The sequence below is a fragment of the Leucopleurus acutus genome, assembly GCF_964270905.1.
Source record: "Leucopleurus acutus genome assembly, chromosome: 16".
In the NCBI taxonomy this organism is placed as follows: domain Eukaryota; kingdom Metazoa; phylum Chordata; class Mammalia; order Artiodactyla; family Delphinidae; genus Leucopleurus; species Leucopleurus acutus.
In genome coordinates this window covers 71,418,813-71,441,053 of record NC_139158.1, presented here as the reverse complement: position 1 = coordinate 71,441,053, position 22,241 = coordinate 71,418,813, and the positions used below count along the sequence as shown (strand labels likewise).

The window sequence follows — 22,241 nt, the reverse complement described above, 5'->3', positions numbered from 1 at the left end:
AAATGATGAAACTTAAAAATAAGCCGTGAAATACAAGTAATTTACAACCACACACCTGAAAATAAGGGAGATGACATCGAGCAGCGGTGTTAGGGGCGGGGACCCACCTGGCTCTGGGATGCTGGGAAGAGCTCTTGGCCTCCTGATAAAACAGCTGGGCAGTGCCAGGAGCCCCGCCTGGATAAATGCTCCAGAAACAGGCTGACCAGCAAGGGGTCTCCCAGGTGATCCACCTCCAGGCAGCAGCCACCTGACCCCACCCCAATCCCCCTTCCTTCCTTCTTGGGGGGCAGGCAAGGCTGAGATTAAAGCTCAAAGCTTGGAGACTTCCCTCGTGGCGCAGTGGTTAAGAGTCCGCCTGCCAAGGCAGCGGACACGGGTTCGAGCTCTGGTCCGGGGAGATCCCACATGCCGTGGAGCAGCTAAGCCCGGGAGCCACAACTACTGAGCCCACGCACAGCAACTACTGAAGCCCGTGCTCCTAGAGCCCGTGCTCTGCAACAAGAGAAGCCACCGCAATGACAAGCCCGCGCACCTCAACGACGAGTAGTCCCTGATCGCTGCAACTAGAGAAAGACCGCGCAAAAAACAAAAAACAAAAAACAAAAAAAGCTCAAAGCTTGGAGCATGTCTGTGGTGGCCGGGCTGCTGTCCGAGGGTCTTGGGGCCAGGGTGATGAAAACAACATGAACCCACTCTCGGGGGACAGTTATCACCCCAATCACCAGGCGGGCTGCTCTGGTTCAGTTAACCTTCAAGGGTTAGTCACTGACACTGTCCATTCTGATTGGTTGAGTCCTGCACTGTGCCAGTTGTTAAATATGTTTGTGATCAGCTGATATTCATTAAAACATGTGTGTAACTGTTAACCGAAGCACCGCCCACCGAAACACCATGGCACATCGCTCACATACCTCCAGTGGGGCATGTACTGAGCCTCAGGGCCAGCGAGGCTTTACCCGGCCCCTCCCAGGGCGGCTCTAAGGATGCAAACATCACCACCAGGCGATCACCAGCGCGGAGCCCCGTACAGAGGAACGTGGGAGCCGGGACGCTCCCGGTACAGGTGAGCTTGTTGAGGCCCAGAGGATGAAAGGAATTCCGCCGGGGAACTCACAAGTGTTCTGCTGTCTGTTTCTTATCTAATCCTTACAACACCCCTGCCCAGGAGCAGCTGGGGAAACTGAGGCCAGACCCAGCAACCACCATTCTTTCCCTTGACTGGATTTTTGTTTTGTTTTGTTTTGTTCATTTTTCTCCTCTTTTCCATGTGCCTTTCCTTCAAGGAACCCTGCTGCTGACTCACTGAGTGCCGACCCCTCCTTGTCCCGCCTTATTAAGCCCGCCCCCATTTTTATCAAATGTGTGTGTCCAAGCATAGTGAGGAAATCTGGAAGAACAGACCCCATCATGTTTTCTTCTTTCTACATTTTTTCATTTTCTGATTCCTTTTTATAATAAAGTTTGAAAATGAGAAAATACAGTTGTGTGTTAAGGAAATAGAGCAGTGCAGTTTTGGACCATGAGCTCTAATACAAGAATGAGGAGGTGGTGGGGGTGGTGGCATCCTCTGCCTTCTAGTTGCTAAGTGACCCTAGGCAAGTCCTTCCCCTGCCTGGGCCTCAGTCTCCCCATCTATTCAATCAGAAGGATGTGCTAGCTATTCTTCATCTCCAACCCCTACTCCACCCCACCCATGTTCCCACTCTGCTCTGTGCCCCAGAAGTTGGCCTCTGCGGTCTGCACCACCCAGACACACTTGCTGGCTGGCTTCTGGGTCCCAGAAGCTGGGAGGAGAGAGAAAAGGCAATATTTCTTCCCTGCTGGCTTCCTCCTTTGGGTCACATTTCTGGCAGTAGCTCAGCCCTCTCCGTGACTACAGCTCCTGCGGGGTGGCCCCTGCTTTATGTCTCCAGTTCTCAGTGGAACCCCCATCCCCTGCCCTTGTCCACCCACCCTCCCATTCTTCCCACTGTTGCTCTTCCATAGGACCCTGATGCCTGGGTTGGGTCCCTTTACCCACCATTTTTCCCCTCACTAAATCCACCTGAATTGGATTCCGTTCCCTGCTGGAACCTCAAGTAACACAAGGAGTTGGTTAGTCTATGCAGCAAGTATAAATTTCCCAGACCACGTCCCCGATATAAGAAACCTATTTCCCTATTTCTTCATATTTAAACTCATTCTAGCTTTTGAGCTCCCATTTCCACTGAAGGTAGGGAAACAAAGTGCGAACATTAAACAGAACAGCCACTTCACTCCACTCCTCTTTCAGTAAATGCCCCTTGTCTTCAGGTTTCACGGGCGCACTCCAAGCCAGAGCCCAGAGGCAAGGTGGGGAGGCGTCACATGCCGCACCAGCACCTGGGAGGGTTGTCCGGCTGGGAGTGGCGCTCAGCCCTCACTGGGCTCTGAGTCGGGGTCCCCCTGATTCCTGTTGCTGCAGGAACTACAGTTCGGCCAAGGCCCCTGATAATTCCTGAGACCCTGAGGCCCACTCAGGACAGCATACACACTCAGCCACATGCACACCCTCTCTGGGGGCTTGAGGACTCTAGCCTGCCCCTCGATGCTGTGCTGGAGTCGCTGGCCTCACTGATGCTGTCCTCAGGCCGCTCCATTTGTACACTTCCCTCGGCCACTCTGCTCCACCAGTCGGGCGCCATATTGGGCTTCTCTATGAGGCCTTCCCTACAACATTAACTGGGGTTGACTTGGAGGATGGGATGCTGGACACATTCTCGGGAGCCCAGTAATTCTAAACCCTAACCACAGCCCCTCCATCTGGTCCTTCCACACTCGCTAATGGAACTCATCTCCTTTAGGGCAGGAGAACATTCTTCATTGCCACCCGTTCTTCCCCACCCTGTGGTTTATGGTGTAAACTGTGTGCTCTGGGTCCCCTTGGCTTTGTGTGTGATATGCCAAGCCAAGCTTTGAGAACTAAAAAAGCAAGCGAACAGACACATTTTTCTCTCTCCTGCATCTGGCTCTTGGAATCAAGCACTTTGGAACTCAAAACTCTAGAAGCTGACTCTCAGTTGCCCAGGCTTCTCAGGGATCCTCCCTCCCCTGGGGTCTCAGCCTCAAGGTCCACTCTTAGTAATAGGGATGATCTTCAATGTCCCTTGTAGCTGCGACCAGCTCCAAATCATTCACTTACTCATTCAGTTAACAAATATTTCTTGGGTACTGTTAGGCACCAGGTGCTATGCTGGGCACTGGGAATACAGTAGATAATTGAAACAGACACGATCCATGTCTTTGGGGAGCCTGGAGCCTCCTGGGGAAGGCAGGTGCTCATCAGAAGAGGGACAGTAATGAATGTAAAGTGACAACGGCATAAAGTGCTGTGAAGGAGAGGCACTGGGGCTACAAGGGCAAAGAATAGAGGAGGTTACCCTAGCAAGGAGTTCAGGGGGCGTTGAGCTCTGAAGGCGGTGTAGGAGCTTAACCACACAAAGAGAGGAAACCAGAGGTTCAAAGCAGGAGATGCCAAGGGCCCTTGGTGGCAGAGAGCACAGAGCCCGTGAGAGGCTGAGAAGAACAGAGAAGCAGAAACATGCTCCAGGCCCGGCTAGGTGTGCAGGGTCTTTTGGACACCTGAAGAATCCTAACTGTATCTTTTTTTATTATTATTATTAAACCATAGATGATTTATAATATTATATTAGTTTCAGGTGTACAACATAATTATTCAAAATTTTTATAGAGTATACTCTATGTAAAGTTAGTATAAAATATTGGCTATGTTCCCTGTGCTGTACAATATGTCCTTGCAGCTTAGTTATTTTATACATAGCAGTTTGTACCCCTTAATCCTCTACCCCTATCTTTCCCCTTCCCCATATCTTAATAGCAGTGGGAAGCAGGGGGGTGGGGGGTGGCACTGTATCTGGATTTCTAGATATTCCCTGTGAGTCTGGTGTAGACAGAGGTCAGAGGGGAGGTGGGGAGACTAGTTAGGAGACCTTAGACCAGAGCAGAGACAATAGTCCCTAGAATTAGTGCAGTGGTGATGGGATGAAGAAATCTGGATAGATTCAAAAGTTGCCCCGAAGTTAAGAGTGGTGGGACTTGGTGATGGATTCGACATGGGTGGGGTGGGGGGGAGGAGTGAGGGAAAGAAAGATTAGGGTCCCTGTTCTGCAGGAGTGGATAGAAGTGGACAGGTGATGGCATGGTCGGCTGAGACGGGAACTCTGACACAGGACCAGGTAGGGCAGGAAGGTTGTTTTTAGACGGTTTGGGGCAGGCTAGGCGTGAGGGTCCCATGAGATGTCCAAGGGGAGGCGTCAATTAGCAAAGTGGATTTGTGGGTTTGCACTCAGCAGGTGGTTTGGATCTTAGTGAGTCGTCTGCACACAGACAGGAAGAGTGAGAAGAGCAAACAGAGCCCCGAGGACTCCCGCGTTCAATGGCCTGGTGGCAGAGGATAAGACTGAAGAACCCAAACAGCGAATTCAAGCGTAGGGTAGAAACAGTACAAAGAAAATAGAAACTAACAACCAGAATGCGTGACAACCAGAATGCAAAAATGCAGGGCTGCCTACAGATAATGAGGCATGAAACCCACTCCCAATTATCAGAAATAAGTATTAAAGCTGGAGATACACAGTATGTTAAAATAATTTATTATAAATAACAATGATCATAATCATCTGCCTGTAAAAATCCCAAATAATCTCCCCCTAAAATGAGAGATAAGAGAGGAAGGAAAAGCATATGATGGGAAGTCAAGATTTCTGTATTTAAGATAACCTCTGGTATAATAAAAACAAGAGGTATGACTTCTAATCCACCCAAGGAAACTAACTGGAGAAAGCATGGCTCGTTAGAAACAAAATGACAGAAGTAAACCAAACGTAATAGGTGACACAATAAATGTGCACAGATTAAATTCATCCAAGACGTAGATTGGATCCCAAATCCAAATCCAAATTGTTAGACTTCAAAGTGAGGTTTTCCTGATATTTGATGGAAGACCCAGGAATACCAAACCCTGCGCTGGAGGACCCAGGAATACCAATACCAAATGACCCCTTCTCATGAAGTTCCCAAGAGACAGACTCTCCAAAAACAAAAGAAAATAGAAAACAAGTTTCCACATGATCATGTTTAGGCTTGACCCCTAACAAGGACAAGGGCACCAGTTCCTGGGCTGCCAGATACAGCAAGTAAAAACACAGGAGGCCCATTTACATTTGATTTCAGATGACACCAAAGAATTCTTTATTTTTTAATTTTTTTAAATAAAAATGATATTTGCCTTGGAGAAATATAGGTCATGCAAGAAATGACAAAACAACAACAAAATAAAACCCAAAAAACTGACACCTCCAGGCACAACAGCATTTATTAATGAATATTAAAAAGTAATTTAAAAAAAAAGTAAAAAGTAAAAAGTAATTTTATTATTTTTGTCTGCTCTTTCCCCAGCTTTAACTACTTGTTTTTGGAAGCTTGAGTTTCTAAGAAAATTCCACAGCTATCCCAGCCCCTACGATGTGACTGAGGTTAAAATCCCATTCCCGCCATAGGGAAATACATTTCTATCCTCGGGGATCCTGAGCTAGACCTTAGGAAGTCAAAAACAAAAAACAAAAGGTGCTTTCCTTAGGATCCTTCTAACATGGGGAAAATGCAGCCACCGTGCATTGAAACATGATCCAGTTTGGATTCCTAAGTATATTTCCAGCCTAAGCATGTCCCATGCAATATTTGGGACCTACTTGAGCTAAAAAGGGGTCATTATTTGAAATTCAAGTTTAACTGGGTGGCCCATATTTTCTGTAGCCACCCATCATGCCATAGCAGGTATATTAGAAAATGAGATCCAGGAAAGAGGGAGATGCCACCCACCCAGCCACGTAAAGGGGAACGTGGACTAGCAGGTGACCTTCCCACTAGTAAAAGCGGGCTCACCGGGCTTCCCTGGTGGCGCAGTGGTTGAGAGTCCGCCTGCCGATGCAGGGGACACGGGTTCGTGCCCCGGTCCAGGAAGATCCCACATGCCGCAGAGCGGCTGGGCCCGTGAGCCATAGCCGCTGAGCCTGCGCGTCCAGAGCCTGTGCTCCGCAGCGGGAGAGGCCACAGCAGTGAGAGGCCCGCGTACCGCAAAATAAATAGATAAATAAATAAAGCGGGCTCACCAATCTGCAATCTGGCCAGTGAGGTCGGGAACTCCTCCTGGGAAGAAGTCAGAGTGAGCAAAGGGCAGCAGCTTTCCCTCTCTGTCCTCAAATCAATGATGTGTACGAAAAGCCCACGTCCAGGGAAATGCCACATAAAGGCTCAAAGTGAAGAGATTTCCAGATGACTGGCAGTGGTATACAGACGCTTGCTGAAATGGTCAAAGGAAAAACACAGGAAAATCTATGAGCATGTAAACCAGCAGGGAACCCAAACCACATGTTCACAGCCTCGTGGTGAAATGTAATAAGGGAGGGAAGGCCTGACTGTTGGTGAGCTGGGTGGAGCTCATACTGCCTCACAAGAGCTGAACTTTGAGAGCTGGTTATTAAACCATCGGTAGCTTGAACTTGGCCTTAGCAGGAATGTCTACACCACGGAAACTGGCAGATGCTACAAAGCAAGAAAAAACCAATTTGCGCTGTTGGTTAAACATTTGTTGGATTGACGGCACCATAAGTCACCAAATAAAAGTGTCAGAAGTGGTCAGTGCCTCACCCTCATCCGTGGGACCTTTCAGCGTTCCCGCCAATCCACCTCCAGTCTCTGCACTTGGGGGATTCGGGTGGACGGGCTCTTGTTCCCAGAACTGCCCACGCTTGGCAGGTCGGAAATGCCAAGGAAGTTACAAACCCTCCCACGATAGCCTCAACAAATGAGTCTCTTGGAAGCTGGTGTACACACGCCCCAGGCCCCTCCCCCTTCGGCTGGGGTAATTCTGAGTTGTGTGCTTTACGCCATTTCCCATAGTTTCCCCAAAGGCCTTCAGAAGGAGCGAGATGGCTTGATCACTCATACTGTTACCGAACGCAAGTCCACGTGCCTGACGCACAGCGAGGCAAAACAATACCAAATGTCAGAGTCTGGAGCAGAGAAAGGTTATTGCGGGGTCATGCAAGGAGATGGGTGGCTCGTGCCTTAAAAACCCTGAACTCCCCAGAAGCTTTCAGCAAGTGAGGGAGGGATGTGGTTAGTTGTTGCAAACTTGTTGGTGTCAGATCTTTCGTTCTTAAGGTCAGGTCACAGATGTTCCTGTAAACCTCCGGGAACAAAACAGATGTTATTCTCTGTGCTGACAAGAAAGGGCAAGGTCCCAAGGCTCAACTTTCACCCTCTGAGGTCCAGGCCCTGGCTAAGAGGAGGGGTCCCTGCACGGGCTAGGTTACCCTTCCAGGGAGAGTTCGTCCAGCACCCAGTCTGGGTCCTCCCGCCAGTGCCCAGGCCCAGGTGAGGAGGCAGATATCAGCTGGTGGCGCCCTCAGGGCCAGGTCCCCAGACCCCACCCAGCCGTCATCACTGAGGGAGCCAGGTGCCCAGGACCCAGCCGGCCCTCGGGCTTTTCATTTAAACTGGAGCGAATCATTTGTATAGGATCGATAGGAATACATGTGGTAGCAGATACCCATCAGGTGAATTCCCAGCTCACAGCAATTGCCCTTCTTTGAGGAAAGCCCCAATACAGAGGTGGACCTGAAGTAATGATGTGCAGTGTCCTTGCAACTTAACCCTAGTGGGAGACAGCTGATCTACGCTGTACCAATTTTTGAAACTTGAACGGAGAGACTGAAGCTGGTTGAAGCTGTTACCTTAATGGCAGTGTCCATATACTCCAGTTACTGAGAGCTCCATGGACCTCACGAGACCCATGGGGACCACCACCGCCATGAGGTCGAGGAGGTGGGGAGCGGGGAGGGGTTCACCGCTGCTTCAAGGCCTGGGCCTGGCAGTGGGTGGCCATGGCGAGGGCTCTAGAGCTCTGCGGGACACAGCCCCAGCCAGTCCCCGGGCCCCCCAGATCACCCGCCAGCCCCAAGGCCAAAGGGCCTGGAGAGCCCCAGGAGAGCGCAGGGAGCACCCCTGCGAGCTGACTGTTGGGAGCGGGACTCCGACTGCCTCCCTCAGGGTCTTGAGACAACAGTCTCATGCTAACGGCTGCAAGCCCCCCACCCCACCCCTATTACAATCCTTTAAACTTCGTAAATCTTTACTCGTTTCCATAAATGTTTTTCTAAATATGATCTTTGCTTGATTCTTCTTGGTATGGAAAGATATGCTCAAGGAAGTTTTAGAAAGTATAGAGACTATACTGCTACAATTTTTTTTTTTTTTTTTTGGTGGTACACGGACCTCTCACTGTTGTGGCCTCTCCCATTGCGGAGCACAGGCTCCGGACGCGCAGGCTCAGTGGCCATGGCTCACGGGCCCAGCCGCTCCGTAGCATGTGGGATCTTCCCAGACTGGGGCACGAACCCACGTCCCCTGCATCGGCAGGCAGACTCTTAACCACTGCGCCACCAGGGAAGCCCCCGCTACAATTTTTGCCTCATTCTTTTCACCATCTGCATGTGAGTGTACATACAAATGTATGTCACTTCCCCAACCATACCTGCACTTCCTGAATAAACTACCTGCACTTGAATCCTTGTCTCAGGCTCTGCTTCCAGGTGAAGACAGTCACATCCCTGGTAGAACACCATGAAACTGGTGAGCTCCAAGCAGCAGGGAGCACGGAAGCAAATCCACAGGGCACCTGTCGGGGACTAATGCTCAGTGCTGAAGTGACCCCTGGGGAGGTGCGGGAGGGCTGGCTTGTGGCACCCGGGGCCATGGCCCCACGTCACACCCCCATCACTCATGTTGGAATGAGGCCTGAGTTGCTCCTGGGGCCAAGTGTGGAAAGGGGGTCTGGCTGACTTCAGGCTGCTAGAGCAGAGAGACTCTTAGGCACAGATTCTTGATCTTGGATGTTCAGTCTCCAGAATTATGAGGAAATGAACCTCTGTTGTTTCAGCCACCCAGTCTGTGGTGTTTTATTATGGCAGCCTGAGTTGACATGCATTCTCCACTGAACCCTCCAAATTAACTAGTGTACCATATATATTAATTATTCTCTTTGTTTTATTTTTTTTGGCCACACCACAGGGCATGTGGGATCTCAGTTCCAGAACCAGCGATGGAACCCATGCCCCCTACAGTGGAAGCATGGAGTCCCAACCACTGGACCACCAGGGAAGCTCCAGTAATGTGAAAACTCTGCAGCTTTGGCTAAATTTCCTTTGCTTTTCTTTCTTTCCTCTCTCCCTCCTTCCTTCCCTCCTTCCTTCCTTCCTTTCCTTCTCTCTTTCTTCCTTCTTTTCTTTCTTCCTTTTTCTTTCTTTCTCTCTCTTTTTTTGTATCCTCTCTCTCACTTGCTTCCTGGCCCCTCCCTTTAGTGGGCTTTTACAAGTCTAGGTGTCTTATAGCAATTTACAAGTAGCTGAGTCTTAGATTTACCAGTTCTACTGATTTTTATGTTTTCCGTCTCATTAATTTTTACCTTTACTTTTACTTCTCTCCCTAGGTTTATCTTGTTGCTTATCCTCTAGCTTCTTGAGTTGGATGCTTCATCAAGTTTCAGTCTTCCCCATTTAACAACACAAACATTTAGAGCCCTGGGAGTACTCGTTTACATTCCACGGGTTTCGCTATGTGAAGTTCCGATTGTCATTATGTTCTGAATGGCCTGTAATTGCAGTTTTGTTCCCTTCTTTGATTTGAGTTATTTAGGAATAAATTTCCAACTGGTTTAATTTTCTTTCTGTTTACCCTTTTGTTTTCCATTTCTGTTTTTTTTTTTTTATTGCTTTGTGGTCAGATAATGTGGCTGGAAAAATACTGCTTGTTAGTACCTCGGAGGTTGTCTTTGTGGCTTAGAATGGCATCTGTTTCTGTCAGTTCTTTACAGATGCTTGAATGAAATGTCTTTTCTGTTTGTATTTATTTATGACACTGAACTTATTTTCTCCAAGCTGACATTCCTTGGAGCATGGGTCCTGCAAGTAGCTCTGGTGATCCCAGTGCCACCAGCATGGACCCAGAAGTCCTCAGGCAGAACCACCATGGACCTTGCCCTGCTCAGTGTCTCCTGAGTGCAGCCTTTTCTCCCAACACCTCATACCACCTCGAGCAGCTAGTTTTTCATGGAGCGTATTTCAGAAAATCCTGTTTTAAGGTCTTCTCGATTTCTTGAGGACCAGCTATTTATGAAGGGTCGCGGGACAGGCACGCCTCGTTTTTAGGGCACTTTGCTTTATTGCGTTTTTTACCAATGGAAAGTTTGTGACAACCCTGCATCGAGCAAGTCTATTGGCATCATTTTTCCAATAGCATTTGCTTACTTCATGTCTCTGTGTAACGTTTTGGCCATTTTTGCAATATTTCAAACTTTTAAATTATTATTATATGGGTTATGGTGATCTGTCTTAACAGTGATCTTTGATGTTACTATTGTAAAAATATTACGACTCCCTGAAGGCTGAGATGACGGTTAGAATTCTTTAGCCATAAAGTACTTTTAAATTAAAGTATGCAGGGGCTTCCCTGGTGGCGCAGTGGTTGAGAGTCTGCCTGCCGATGTGGGAGACATGGGTTCGTGCCCCGGTCCGGGAGGATCCCACATGCCGCGGAGAGGCTGGGCTCGTGACCCATGGCCGCTGAGCCTGCGCGTCCGGAGCCTGTGCTCCACAACGGGAGAGGCCACAACAGTGAAAGGTCTGCGTACTGCAAAAAAAAAAAAAAAGTGTGTAGATTGTTGCTTTAGACATAATTGTGTGACTATTGCACACTATAGTGTAAACCTAACAAGGGAAAGTTTGGGGCAGGCGGGTGGGTAGGAAGCACCCCATCACTATATGATCTTCCTCCAGGGATGCTTGGAAGGGGATGCTGGCACTGGGAGAGAAGCTGGCCTGAATGTCATCAGAAGTCTCTCCGAGGGAATTCCCTGGAGGTCCCTCCAGGGAATGGAGGACTCCGTGCTTCCACTGCAGGGGGCAGGTGTTCGATCCCTGGTCAGGGAAATAAGATGCTGCATGCTGCGCAGCACAGCCAAAATAAATAAACAAACAAACAAAAAAAGAATTCTCTCCAAGCCTGAAGGATTCGGATTCATAGTGACTCTGATTCTCCATCCCACCCCATAATGATAATTGCTGACTTGGCTGGCCAAGACACACAAGTTTTCGTCTTCAGGAAACATTGTTTCTGCACATTCTATGACCTCTTCTCCATGCCTGCTTTTCCAGCTGTTGGCAGCATCTCTCAAGATGATCAGAGTGGGAAGGGAGGGAGAGAAAGCAGATCTGACCTCGCTTGCATTATTAGTCTCTGACAAGCACAGGCCTGAGAACTGCTGCCCAGACAGGTGTGTCTGCATCCCTCTCTCCCCTCCTGTTGCCATGGTGAGTGACCTGTCAGGTCCCAGGCATGAAGTAGATGCTTGGAGAAGGCTGCAGGCTGGAGGACCATTCAAGACGTCTGTTAAAAACATTAACAAGCCAGGCCTTCCCTCCCTCTGTAATGGATTAAATGTTAGCCTGCCCCACTAATGGGTCCTTGGCCACAAAGAAACCTACAACAGCTAATGCCCTGTTCCTCATTATGTGGATTTCAGTGACAGAAGAAATGCTTTCATTATCATCTCCATTAGCAGACTTACAGATGCTTGAATCACTTGAGTCTGGGCCACCCCTGGTCACAAGCATGAAAGAGGCTATGGGACTGGGAACAAAAAAACATTGTCAACATCATCAACAAACACCATCCTGGGCTTTGGGGACACATCAGAGCAGATGCTGAACCACTTGTTACCTCCCAGTAGGGCCAAGAGTTCCTTCAATACTGGGTTGCAGGCTTAGAGGAAATGGGCTCTCTGTCATGTAAATGGTGTGGAAGTTACAATTTACCAAGGACTCCTTCTCAGCAAAGTATACCAGGAGCCATGCTTGTGTATAGGACATTCAAGTTGGTGGTGGGATACAGCAAGCATTACTCTGCAGGTCTCTCATTCCTCACAGGGGACAGCTTAGCTTCGTTGGAGACACTAGGATTCCCATCAGTGCAGAGTAAGGTCCTGGCCAGAACCCAGGAAGCCCCCAGTGAGCACTGGTTGAGTGTTTTTCACCAAGTCTGAGCTAGGACTTTGGGTTTTCTCTCTTGGGAGAAGGCATGCTCTGTATGTGTGGAGAAAAGTGAAAAAAATACTGCTGACAAAAAGAACAGAATGGGGACATTCTTAGGACTCTTGTCAAAGTTCCTATTCGCCTCCTTCTGTGCATGTGACAGGCCTGTAGTTCCTCAACCCCTGAAGTTAGGTGTGGCCATGAAACTCACTTTGGACAATGAAATGTCAGTAGAATGAGCATTTATCATTTCAGTGGAAGTAAAAGAATAAGGTAGAAGCGATAATTGAAGAGACAATGCCTGACCATTTTCCAAAACAAATGAAAGACACTAAGCCATAGATTCCTGAGGTCCAACCAACAAATAAAAGGAAAGAATAAATAAAAAGAAATCCACAGGTCGACATTGTAGTGAAACTGTAGGAAAACCAAAGATAAAGAAAAGTTCTTTGAAACAGACCTATGAAAAGACATAGATTCACTTCAAAAAAGGTGAGGTAACCATGGGATTCTGAATTCTTAACCACAGGATAGAAGTTAGAAAGAAACTGGGCTCTGCTTCAACATGAAGAAAGAAAATAGCACAAATACTCTCAGCAAAAATAACTTCGAGAAGGAGGGTGAAATAAATACACTTTCAGACAAACGAAATCGAAAGTGTTTGTCAAGAGGAAATTCTAAAAAAAGAAAACTTTGAGCAGAAACAAAGTGATCCCACATGGTGAGTCTGAGATGCAAAAGCAGATAGAAGTAAACGTGAGCACAAGAGTAAACAAACCAGCAATACCATCTTGTGACGTTTCCTTTAAAATTAGGCTGAAATACAGGGAACAATAACATAATAAGTCAGGAGGGAAGCAAATGAAGAAAAAGCCCTGTATTATCCAGGAAGAAGGGAATACTTATCAACTTTAAGCCTTGATAAGTTATCTATAAATGTTTTCATTGTAGAGTAACCACAAAACGATTAGTTCTACAATGCATAACTTACAAAATAGTGAAAGAAATGGGAAGGTTTTTTTAATGTCTATTTAAAATAAGGGAAGAAAGGAGAAAAAAAATGAACCAAAGAGTAGGCTAGGGAGCACAAAATAAGATGGTAGGTTTAAACCCAAATATATCAGAAATTATATTAAACATGTAGGTTTAAAGACAGGTAAATAATAAATTAGGAGTTTGGGATTAGCAGATACAAATTATTATATATAAAATAGATAAACAACAAGGTCTCACTGTATAGCACAGAGAACTATATTCAATATCCTGTAATAAACCAAAATGGAAAAGAATATATATATATATATATATATATATATATATATATATATATCTGAATCACTTTGCTGTACACCAGAAACTAACACAATATTATAAATCAACTATACTTCAATTTAAGAAAAAGACAACAGTTTTGAATGGCAGCTTTCCCCAAGCCCACCTTGTCCCTTGAAAGCGATGGGCAACAAGCAGCCTCTTTCTGATGACACATGCTGCCCATTGTGACTGTCCGTGACTGCCCCGAGACATCACATAGTTTGAGTCAGAGGCAAGGGCGGGCTGCCACATACCTTCTTCACCTGCCTGAGGGGCTGCTGTGGTTTGGGCTCTTGCATCTGTTTTGTGTGGTTCTTCTGTCTCATGTGCCATTTGATGACTGTCTGCTCTCTGTGCAGCTGCTCCTAATAGCCCCTTGTCCTTCTTCAACCCACCGCTCGTGGTCTCAAAGAACAGGGAGCACAGGTTGTTCTGACATGCGCCAACAGAGTTCCAAGGGCCAACGCTGGCAGAGGACTGCTCCGTCTTTCTTACCAAAGGGCTTTTCCACGAAGGACGTTTCATTCTGACTCCGGGCATCGGACTCCTCTGCTTCAAGAACTATTTCCCATGGAGCCAGAAGCCTTACAAATTTGCCCTTACAACCCTCAACACCGAATCCCACTCAGAAGATTTCAATACCACCTGGCATCATGCAGGAGAAAGAATCCCAAAAAAGCCAAAAAGATGGCCAGCTGCAAATACAACGCCTGCCACGTGTTCCCCATCAAAAAGCTGGAGGAGCATGAGGCTGCCTGTGTCAACAGAAGCACAGTGGAGGAAGAGGACAGCTTGAGCCCTCTGAAGTTCAGCCTTCCGAGTTCAGAGCAGAACGGAAACACCCCTCCAGTGTCCCGCTGGCTCCCCAACTCTGATGTCTGGAATGTAGATAGCACGAATTCCCACCCCATGTTTGTCCTTAAGACTTTTGTTCCCCAAAAGCTTACTTGTGAAATCGACGCGAGAGAGTCAGAGAGAGAGGACCACACCCCATCCCTGACCCCCCCGCCAGAAGATCATCAGACCAGGAAAGTAAACCGCCAGCCGCAGAAAGGAGATGCAGGCGTCTTAAATGCATGAAAGGAGATGCAGCTCACCAGAATAAAAGGCATACAAAGTCAACTACAGTGGGATGCTTCTTTTTACCTAACAGATAGGTTTAATAACACTCTGCTGACAAAAATGGGACAAAATGGGCCCTTTCATAACATTGGTAAGAGAACGTAAGTTGGTAAACTTCGCTGGAGGGCAATTTGACAATAGCTATAAAAATTATCAACATGATGGAGTAATTCTACTTCTGGGTTTTCATCCTGTAATATATTCACACATGTGGACAATGAGGTAAGAACAAGGGTATTCATGGCAGCATCACGTGTGGCAGCAAAAGGTACGAACTGATCTAAATATCCGTTGGGAGTATTTGATGAAATAAGTTATGGTGCCGCCAGGTGATGAAATAGTATGCTGCCGTGAAAAAGAGCGAGGACACTCTTTCCGTAAGACGTGGAAAGGCTAAGACATGTTGTTTAACTCAGAGACGAGCACACTTTTTCTATAAAAGGCCAGAGAGTAAATATTTCAGGCTTTGCGAGTCATATGGTCTCTGTCACAACTATTCAGCTCTGCCTTGGTAACATGACAGCAGCCACAGGAAATATGTAGACCACGAACAGAACTGTTTACAGAAACCGGTGATGGGCTGGATTTGGCCTGTGGTCTGTTGTATGCCAAGCCCTACTGCAACTGATCAAAGCCAAGTCCATGCCACTGTTTTTGTAGATTTGTGGAAGAGGACTGTGTAGGGATGTGCTTGTACTTGCATAGAATTTCTCTTCAAGGGTACATTAGTACAGGGGTCTTCCCACAAAGCCTGAAATGTTCACTGTCTGATCCCTTACAGAAAATATGTGCTGCCCTCTTCCCTAACGTCAGCTGCCCCAGGGAAGACAACTAGGTGATTGCAGGACAGGGAAGAGAGAGTTTTTACCTATAGTAACTTTTATATACGAACACACTTGAATGCATCATCTGGTCAAAAAATTAAAATACACATTTTTTCTAAAACAGCAAAGGACTTAAATCTTTTGAAAGTTTTTCAGAAGGAAGTCTTAACTGCTAAGTTTTTTTAAAGTACTCATAACTTTGTCACCCCTGGCCCCTTCAACTGTTTCTACAAAGTGTTACATAAAGATTTCTTCTTGGAAAAAAGGAGAAGTTCTGGGTGTTGGCCCTTGAAATTCCATGATTAATAAAATGCTTGGACTAGAGAACTGCCACATAGGAAGTAGGTGAAATAAGAAAGTGGTGTGTAGGGCATATAGCTGCAAACTATAGGTCACCAAGACCAGGAGGGCTTCCCTGGTGGCACAGTGGTTGAGAGTCCGCCTGCCGATGCAGGGGACATGGGTTCGTGCCCCGGTCCGGGAAGATCCCACATGCCGCGGAGCAGCTGGGCCCGTGAGCCATGACCACTGAGCCTGCGCGTCCGGAGCCTGTGCTCCGCAACGGGAGAGGCCACAACAGTGAGAGACCCGCGTACCGCAAAAAAAAAAAAAAAAAAACAAGACCAGGAAAAAAAGAGTAATTTGGTTTGGGGTATGAATAAAACAAATTGGTCATGAGTTAGTTATTGTTGAAGCTGAGTAAAGAATAAATTTTACATTCTCTCTACTTTTATATAAATGTGCTTATTTTACCATTTTACTATTCTCTATTTTTATATAAATTTGAAATCTTACATAATAAAAATAGTTTAAAATATATTTTAATATATTTACAATATATTTTAATATAAAGATATGTTATATAATATTATATATTTTATATAAATTACATATATTATATATTTTAATAAAAAGTTCTAAAAATACATATATAAATTTGAAATCTTCCATAATAAAAATAGTTTTTAAATATATTTTAATATATTTTTATAATATATTTACTATTATATCTAATATATAAAATATATTAGATATATTATAAAAATATATATTGGGGGAGGGATAAATTCAGAGTTTGGGATTGGCAGATACAAATTATTATACATAAAATAGATAAACAGCAAGGTCCTACTGTATAGCACAGGGAACTATATTCAATATCTTATAATAAACTATAATGGAAAAGAATATGAAAAAGAATATATATATATATATATATATATATATATATATAAAAAACTGAATCACTTTGCGGTATACCAGAAGCTAACACAATATTGTAAATCAACTATACTTCAATTTTTAAAAATTTAAGCATATATATATTATATTATATATTATGTACAAATGTATATTATATATTATTACAAATGTATATTATATATTATATTTTTAATTAAGAGATTTAAATATATAAATATATATTTATATGCAATATATATTTTAAATATATATTATAGAAGATTTCAAATTTATATAAAAATAAGAGAGATAGTAAGATAAACTATATATGCATATATATAGTGTATGTGTGTATATATATATATATATATATATATATATATACTGAATGCAATGTGGTATCCTGGGTTGGATTCTGGAACAGAAAAAGATATTAGTGGAAAGCCTGGTGAAACACAAATAAAGCCTGTAGTTTAGTTAACAGCGTTCTACTGATGTGAATTTCTTAGTTTTGCTGAGTGCTTCCCTGGTGGCGTGGTGGGTGAGAATCCGCCTGCCGATGCAGGCGACACGGGTTCGAGCCCTGGTCTGGGAAGATCCCACGTGCCACGGAACAACTAAGCCCGTGAGCCACAACTACTGAGCCTGCGCTCTAGAGCCCACGAGCCACAACTACTGAAGCCCACGCGCCTAGAGGTGGTGCTCCGCAACAAGAGAAGCCACCGCAATGAGAAGCCCGCGCACCGCAACGAAGAGTAGCCCCAGCTCGCCGCAACAAGAGAAAAACTGGCACGTGGCAACGAAGACACAGGGCAGCCAAAAATAAATAAATTAAAAAAACACTTGTTAGCGAGAGGTGACAGTGACCACAGCAAGCCAGTGCTGGGCTGGGTGCCAGTGATTGAATCAGAGCTGAATGGGCTGGGGAAAGGTAGGCCCCGCAGCCCTGGGTAGCGGGCGAACTTTCCAATCTCATGTTTGAGGATTCCTGGCAAAGGAGGAGCCCGGCAGAAAAGCCATGTGCTCAGGCAGAGGGGGCTCTGGCACAGCAGAGGAAGGAGGAAAGAAAGGGGGGCGACACTGGGGCAGGTGCCTTGTCCCAGGCACAATCCTGAGGGGAAAGTACTTTTATTTCCAATATACAGACGTGAAAAGTGTCTCAAAGAAGCTCATTAACTTGCCTTGGTTCACAAAGCTAGTAAGTGGCAAGTGGTCTAATGAAATTGAACCGATCCGCAGCAGCTCTACTCCTAAATTTGTAGAAACCAGAAATATGTACGTGAGTTTGCCAAAAGATGAGGACAGCTGTTCACAGCAGCACTATTTATAATGCCAACCTGAAAACACTCCACCTGTCCTTCAGGAGAAATGGGCGTAGTATGGAAATGTCCCACGATGAAACACAATACAGTCATGAGAATGAACCAACTATAACTACCCAGTCAGCACGGGTAGTTTCACATAAAGTGAAATTCAGTTTACACAAAGTTTTTTTGGAAAAAGCAAGATAAATCGATGGTGTTTGAATTCAGGATGGTGGTTACCCTTGGTGGGGTAGGGAGGGGGGTTCTGGGGTGCTGGTCATGGTCTATTTCTCAATCACCATACTGGTTACCTGAGTGTGTTCACTTTGTGAAAATTCATCCAGCTGATCACTTGGGATCTGTGTATTGTCCTGTATGTTGAAATTCCATGGAAAGTCTTGAGAAATTGAACCTATACCTAACGTAGATGCTTTCTCTACTGTTTCTGATTCCCTGGCTACGAAACAGATGGTTACACGAAACAGGGCACTAAAGTGCTGGCCTTAACAGGGCTCAAGTCCTGACTTGACCACGTTCTAGTAACTTCTGCTCAGAACAGTCAACTGAAACATGGACACTATCTTCTCGTTTGCAGGGTTCTTGTGGACAGAAAGAAATGAGAAAGCATTTTGTAATAATATCGTAAGAGCCCATGTTTTCTGAGCCCCAAGTGTGTGCCAGTGTTCTACCCAATCCCTTTAACAACTCTGGAAGGTTAAGGGTTCTCCCATTTTATAGCCAAGAACTCCAAGGCTCAGAGCAGGAAAGAGCCAGGCTGGGATTCACATCCAGGTCTGTCTGATCCAAAGTCAGAGCTTTATCCATGGCTACCAGGAAACCCCTGGAAAGCTTGCCAGGTGTCCTGGGTAACAATCAAGACACAGGCATCGTCACAATGGCTCTGGATTCCGGAATCCTTCCTTCCACTCATTTCCAACAAAGTTCCTGGTCTCCTAAGTTCCTCCTCCATGCTGTTGAGCCCACCGTGCACTGTTCATTTCCTCAGGGTTCTTTAGCTGACATAAGCTACCTTCCTACCGGCTAGTTATTGTCACATTAATGCTGTGTAACAAACCACTCCAACATTCAGTGGCTTCAAACAACATTCTTATCATGTGTCATTTGGGAGTTGGCTAATCTAGGTCCACAGAAAAAAGCAGAAAAAACAAAAAAGGGACACCGCCACCAGTGCCTGCAGACCTCACATTTTTTCCCAGTGCCTAACACTGACAGAATTGATGATATGCTTGACCAGAAAAGGCAAATTTCAACACATTTCAAAGATTTGAAGCCACAGAGACTCTGCTCCCTGAACACAGAAGAATTAAGCTAGGAATCAACACTAAAAAACCATGAAGGCTTCCCTACTCGTCTAGTCCTAGCTGCCCTAGGCTTCCCTCTTGGCCACATCACATCATGGCAGGATGAGGTATCAATTAGCACCTACTGGGTACCAGGCCTGCTACTCAGGGAGAAGGACATCTCCCATGCCTTTCTGAAGAGCATTTGAGACTCAGGCTCTGTACCTGTCCTTGTCAGACTGTCCCGTTCATTACGTACTATAACCCAAATACCTATAGGTCAGCCCTAGTTAATATACAAAACAGCGTCCTGACCAGCTTGAGACCACTGGTCTGTATCAGTGAAAAGTTCGATTCTCAACTCACATCGAAACTCAGCTTTAGTTGCTCTCAAACACATCCAGCCAAGGGTGGAAACATAAAATCTGTCTTAGAGGGGGTTAAATCACTGTCATTACTGCGTCAGAGCCTTGGTGATCTCTGGAAACAGCTGGAACATAGAAAATCTTCTCACTGGGGTCTGCTGAGAAAGTGGCTCATTCAAGCAATCATACTCCCAAGCTTATCCTGGCCTATCGGCTACCTGTCCTGAGAGCCTGATTTCCCCACCCACCAGCTTTCCTATTGCTTTTGATATTACAAGGGGGACATTTTTTTCTCTGGGTAAAGCATCGTTACCTTCGCAATTGCTGTCCAACAACGGAGCTGGCTGCCAAGTAAGAGCCACCTCTCCCCTTCAGTGGACGAGTTCAAGCAAAGGCCAGACAACTGCTTGATGATGGATGCTGAAGAAGGGGCCTGAAAATCAGAAAAATGCTTCAAAGACCTACCAAGCACTTCAAGAAACTTCTATGGCTCACTTTACCTGCTGCTGCAAACACGCCAATGGCCACCAGGTGGCGATAGAGTTGCACCATCCTTGCAAAGGCTTTAACAGCCCAGCTTTTCGGCGAGTACCCAAAACCTAATTGAAACAAAACATAAACTCAAAATAGGAAAAAAAATAGGAATGCCATACGATCCATCACTCCCACTGCTGGGCATTTAGATTGGCACCTCGGCTCCTTGCTGGCTATTTCCCTCTTGCTTGTCACTCTGGCCTGGAAAACACCGGGCTCCGGCTGAGCGGGATAGTCAAGCTCCCCAGGCTGCAGGCCCCGCTGGAGCACTGTGGTCCCCAACCTCATGGTCAAACCACAAGCGGGGCCCTCAGCACCCTTGCGGTGGCACCCAATCCACCCTTCCCAAGTGGGTTCTTCCCTCCCTGTCCACACGGTGGACAGACCTTCCCTCAAACCTACCTCTTAGCAGACAGACCAGCCCCCATGCTATTGCTCCTCTGCTGTTTTTTTCCGGAGCCCCTGTTGCCTCTGGCATGTTATATATAGATCTGTCTGCCCTCTCTAGAGTCTAAGCTCCAGAAGAGTAAGGTTGTTTGGGGGTGGAGTCGGGTGGGGTATTTTTCTTTTTTTTTTTGCTCTCGTATCCTCAACACCAGAAAGAACCATGCCTCATCCGAAGCCGGGGTTGGGGGGGGGCAGTGGTTGGAGGGACCCTGGATGCGTGTTTATTTCAGGCACAAAGCAGAGAACAGCCCCAGGGCAAGCTAACAGGTCTGCAGTGACTGCAGCCACCTTGCTTGGGGGACAGGTAAGAGCCTCAGGGTAAAGCCCCAGTGGGTGGGGAGGACAGTGGGGAGGGCGTTGCTGGGCAGACGCCCCTGGCAGGTTGCAGGCCAGTCCACTGTGAATCACCCCCAGGAGCTTATGATGACCCCGGTGGGGGGAATCCCAAGTGGTCCCCAGGCACGCTGCATCTGGGTCTGACGTGGGTGTTCCACACAGTATGACCTCCTAGAGACAAAGGTACCCCCCTGACCCCACCCTCACTGCAGGGCAGGTCACCCATCAATGCCAACAGCCCTGTGGGGAGCAGTCAGTGACAGCGCCTGGGTCACCAGAGGAAGGGATTTGGAGGTGGGCAGAGGGGCGTCCAGGCCAAGAAATCAGCAAATGCACAGGGGCATGAAGCTGGCATGGCCCAGCCATGGGATTGGCTGGAGTGTCCAGCTCAGCCACGTGGGCAGGAAGCGGGTGGGAAAGGTAGAGGCCCGTCACGGGTCTCAAATGGGGACCAGGACGCAGCCAGGCTCAAACCAGGCTTGGCTACGTGTGACCGACAGGGGCTGCCTGGGGAGGGCTCAATGCTGAGTCACAGAACCCTGTGTGCAGCCGACAGGACAGGGCTGTGTCAGTCAGGCAGACTTGAACCCTGGCGTCCTAACTCCCAGTCCTCTCTTTAGAGGCTGGGGACCCCAGGCAAGAGGACCTGCCCCCAAGTCTCCCTTGGGAACCAGAGGCACTGAAGCAGGGTGTGGATACCGGGCTGCCCAGACATGCCGTCCTGTGGTGAACTGAGACCGCAGCCCCCGGGGATGGTCACATGCCCTGTCCGATGGACCCCACTGCTGAAAACATCACTCCCTGATTTAGACCCCTCTAAATCAGACACACGCCCCTCTTCAGTCCCCAGGGACTCTTCCTGGCCACCAGTCAAGTGCCACAGTCTGTGCACTGGGCCATGACCAGGGTCCAGAGCCCAGGCTGGAACTGCTGCCTTGGCCTTGGGAAGTTAGGGCCACCGTGGCCAGAAGGTTCTGCCCAGCTACCGGTCACTCCTTGTTTACCAGCCTGATCTGGGGGTGGGGCTCATCACAGGCCACTTCAGCCAACCACCACCCACGGCCAGGGCCAAGCACTGCCCCACCCCTTCCCCAAGTCCTCAGAGCTTTGAGAAACACCCACTGCAGTACAGAGAAAACTGCCTCCAGCACACTGGGTCCCTGGGGGCAACAGAGTCCGGAGACCCAGGCCTGGGCTGTGCAGACAAGGTTGCACTGAGGATGAGAGCCCCGGTCCCCGCATCCCTCAGGGCCCTAAGGACAGTCACCAGGGAAGCACTGTCACCAGGGAAGCACGAGCAGGATCCAGGAGGAAGGTGGGGTCCAGAGCACAGGAGAAAAACAACTTTTATTCTTTCAAGAAAATGTAACAACTGGTTGAA

General features: G+C 47.1%; 1 protein-coding gene across 1 annotated transcript; it reads left to right on the top strand.

The window, feature by feature from the left end:
* Positions 1-14,015: 14,015 nt before the first annotated feature.
* Positions 14,016-14,481, top strand: GTSF1L (gametocyte specific factor 1 like; the record flags this gene model as incomplete). Its single annotated transcript, XM_082857829.1, is given in 2 exon segments — positions 14,016-14,447; positions 14,449-14,481. Coding segments are annotated over 2 exon segments (465 nt in total).
* Between the last annotated feature and the right edge of the window lie 7,760 nt (positions 14,482-22,241).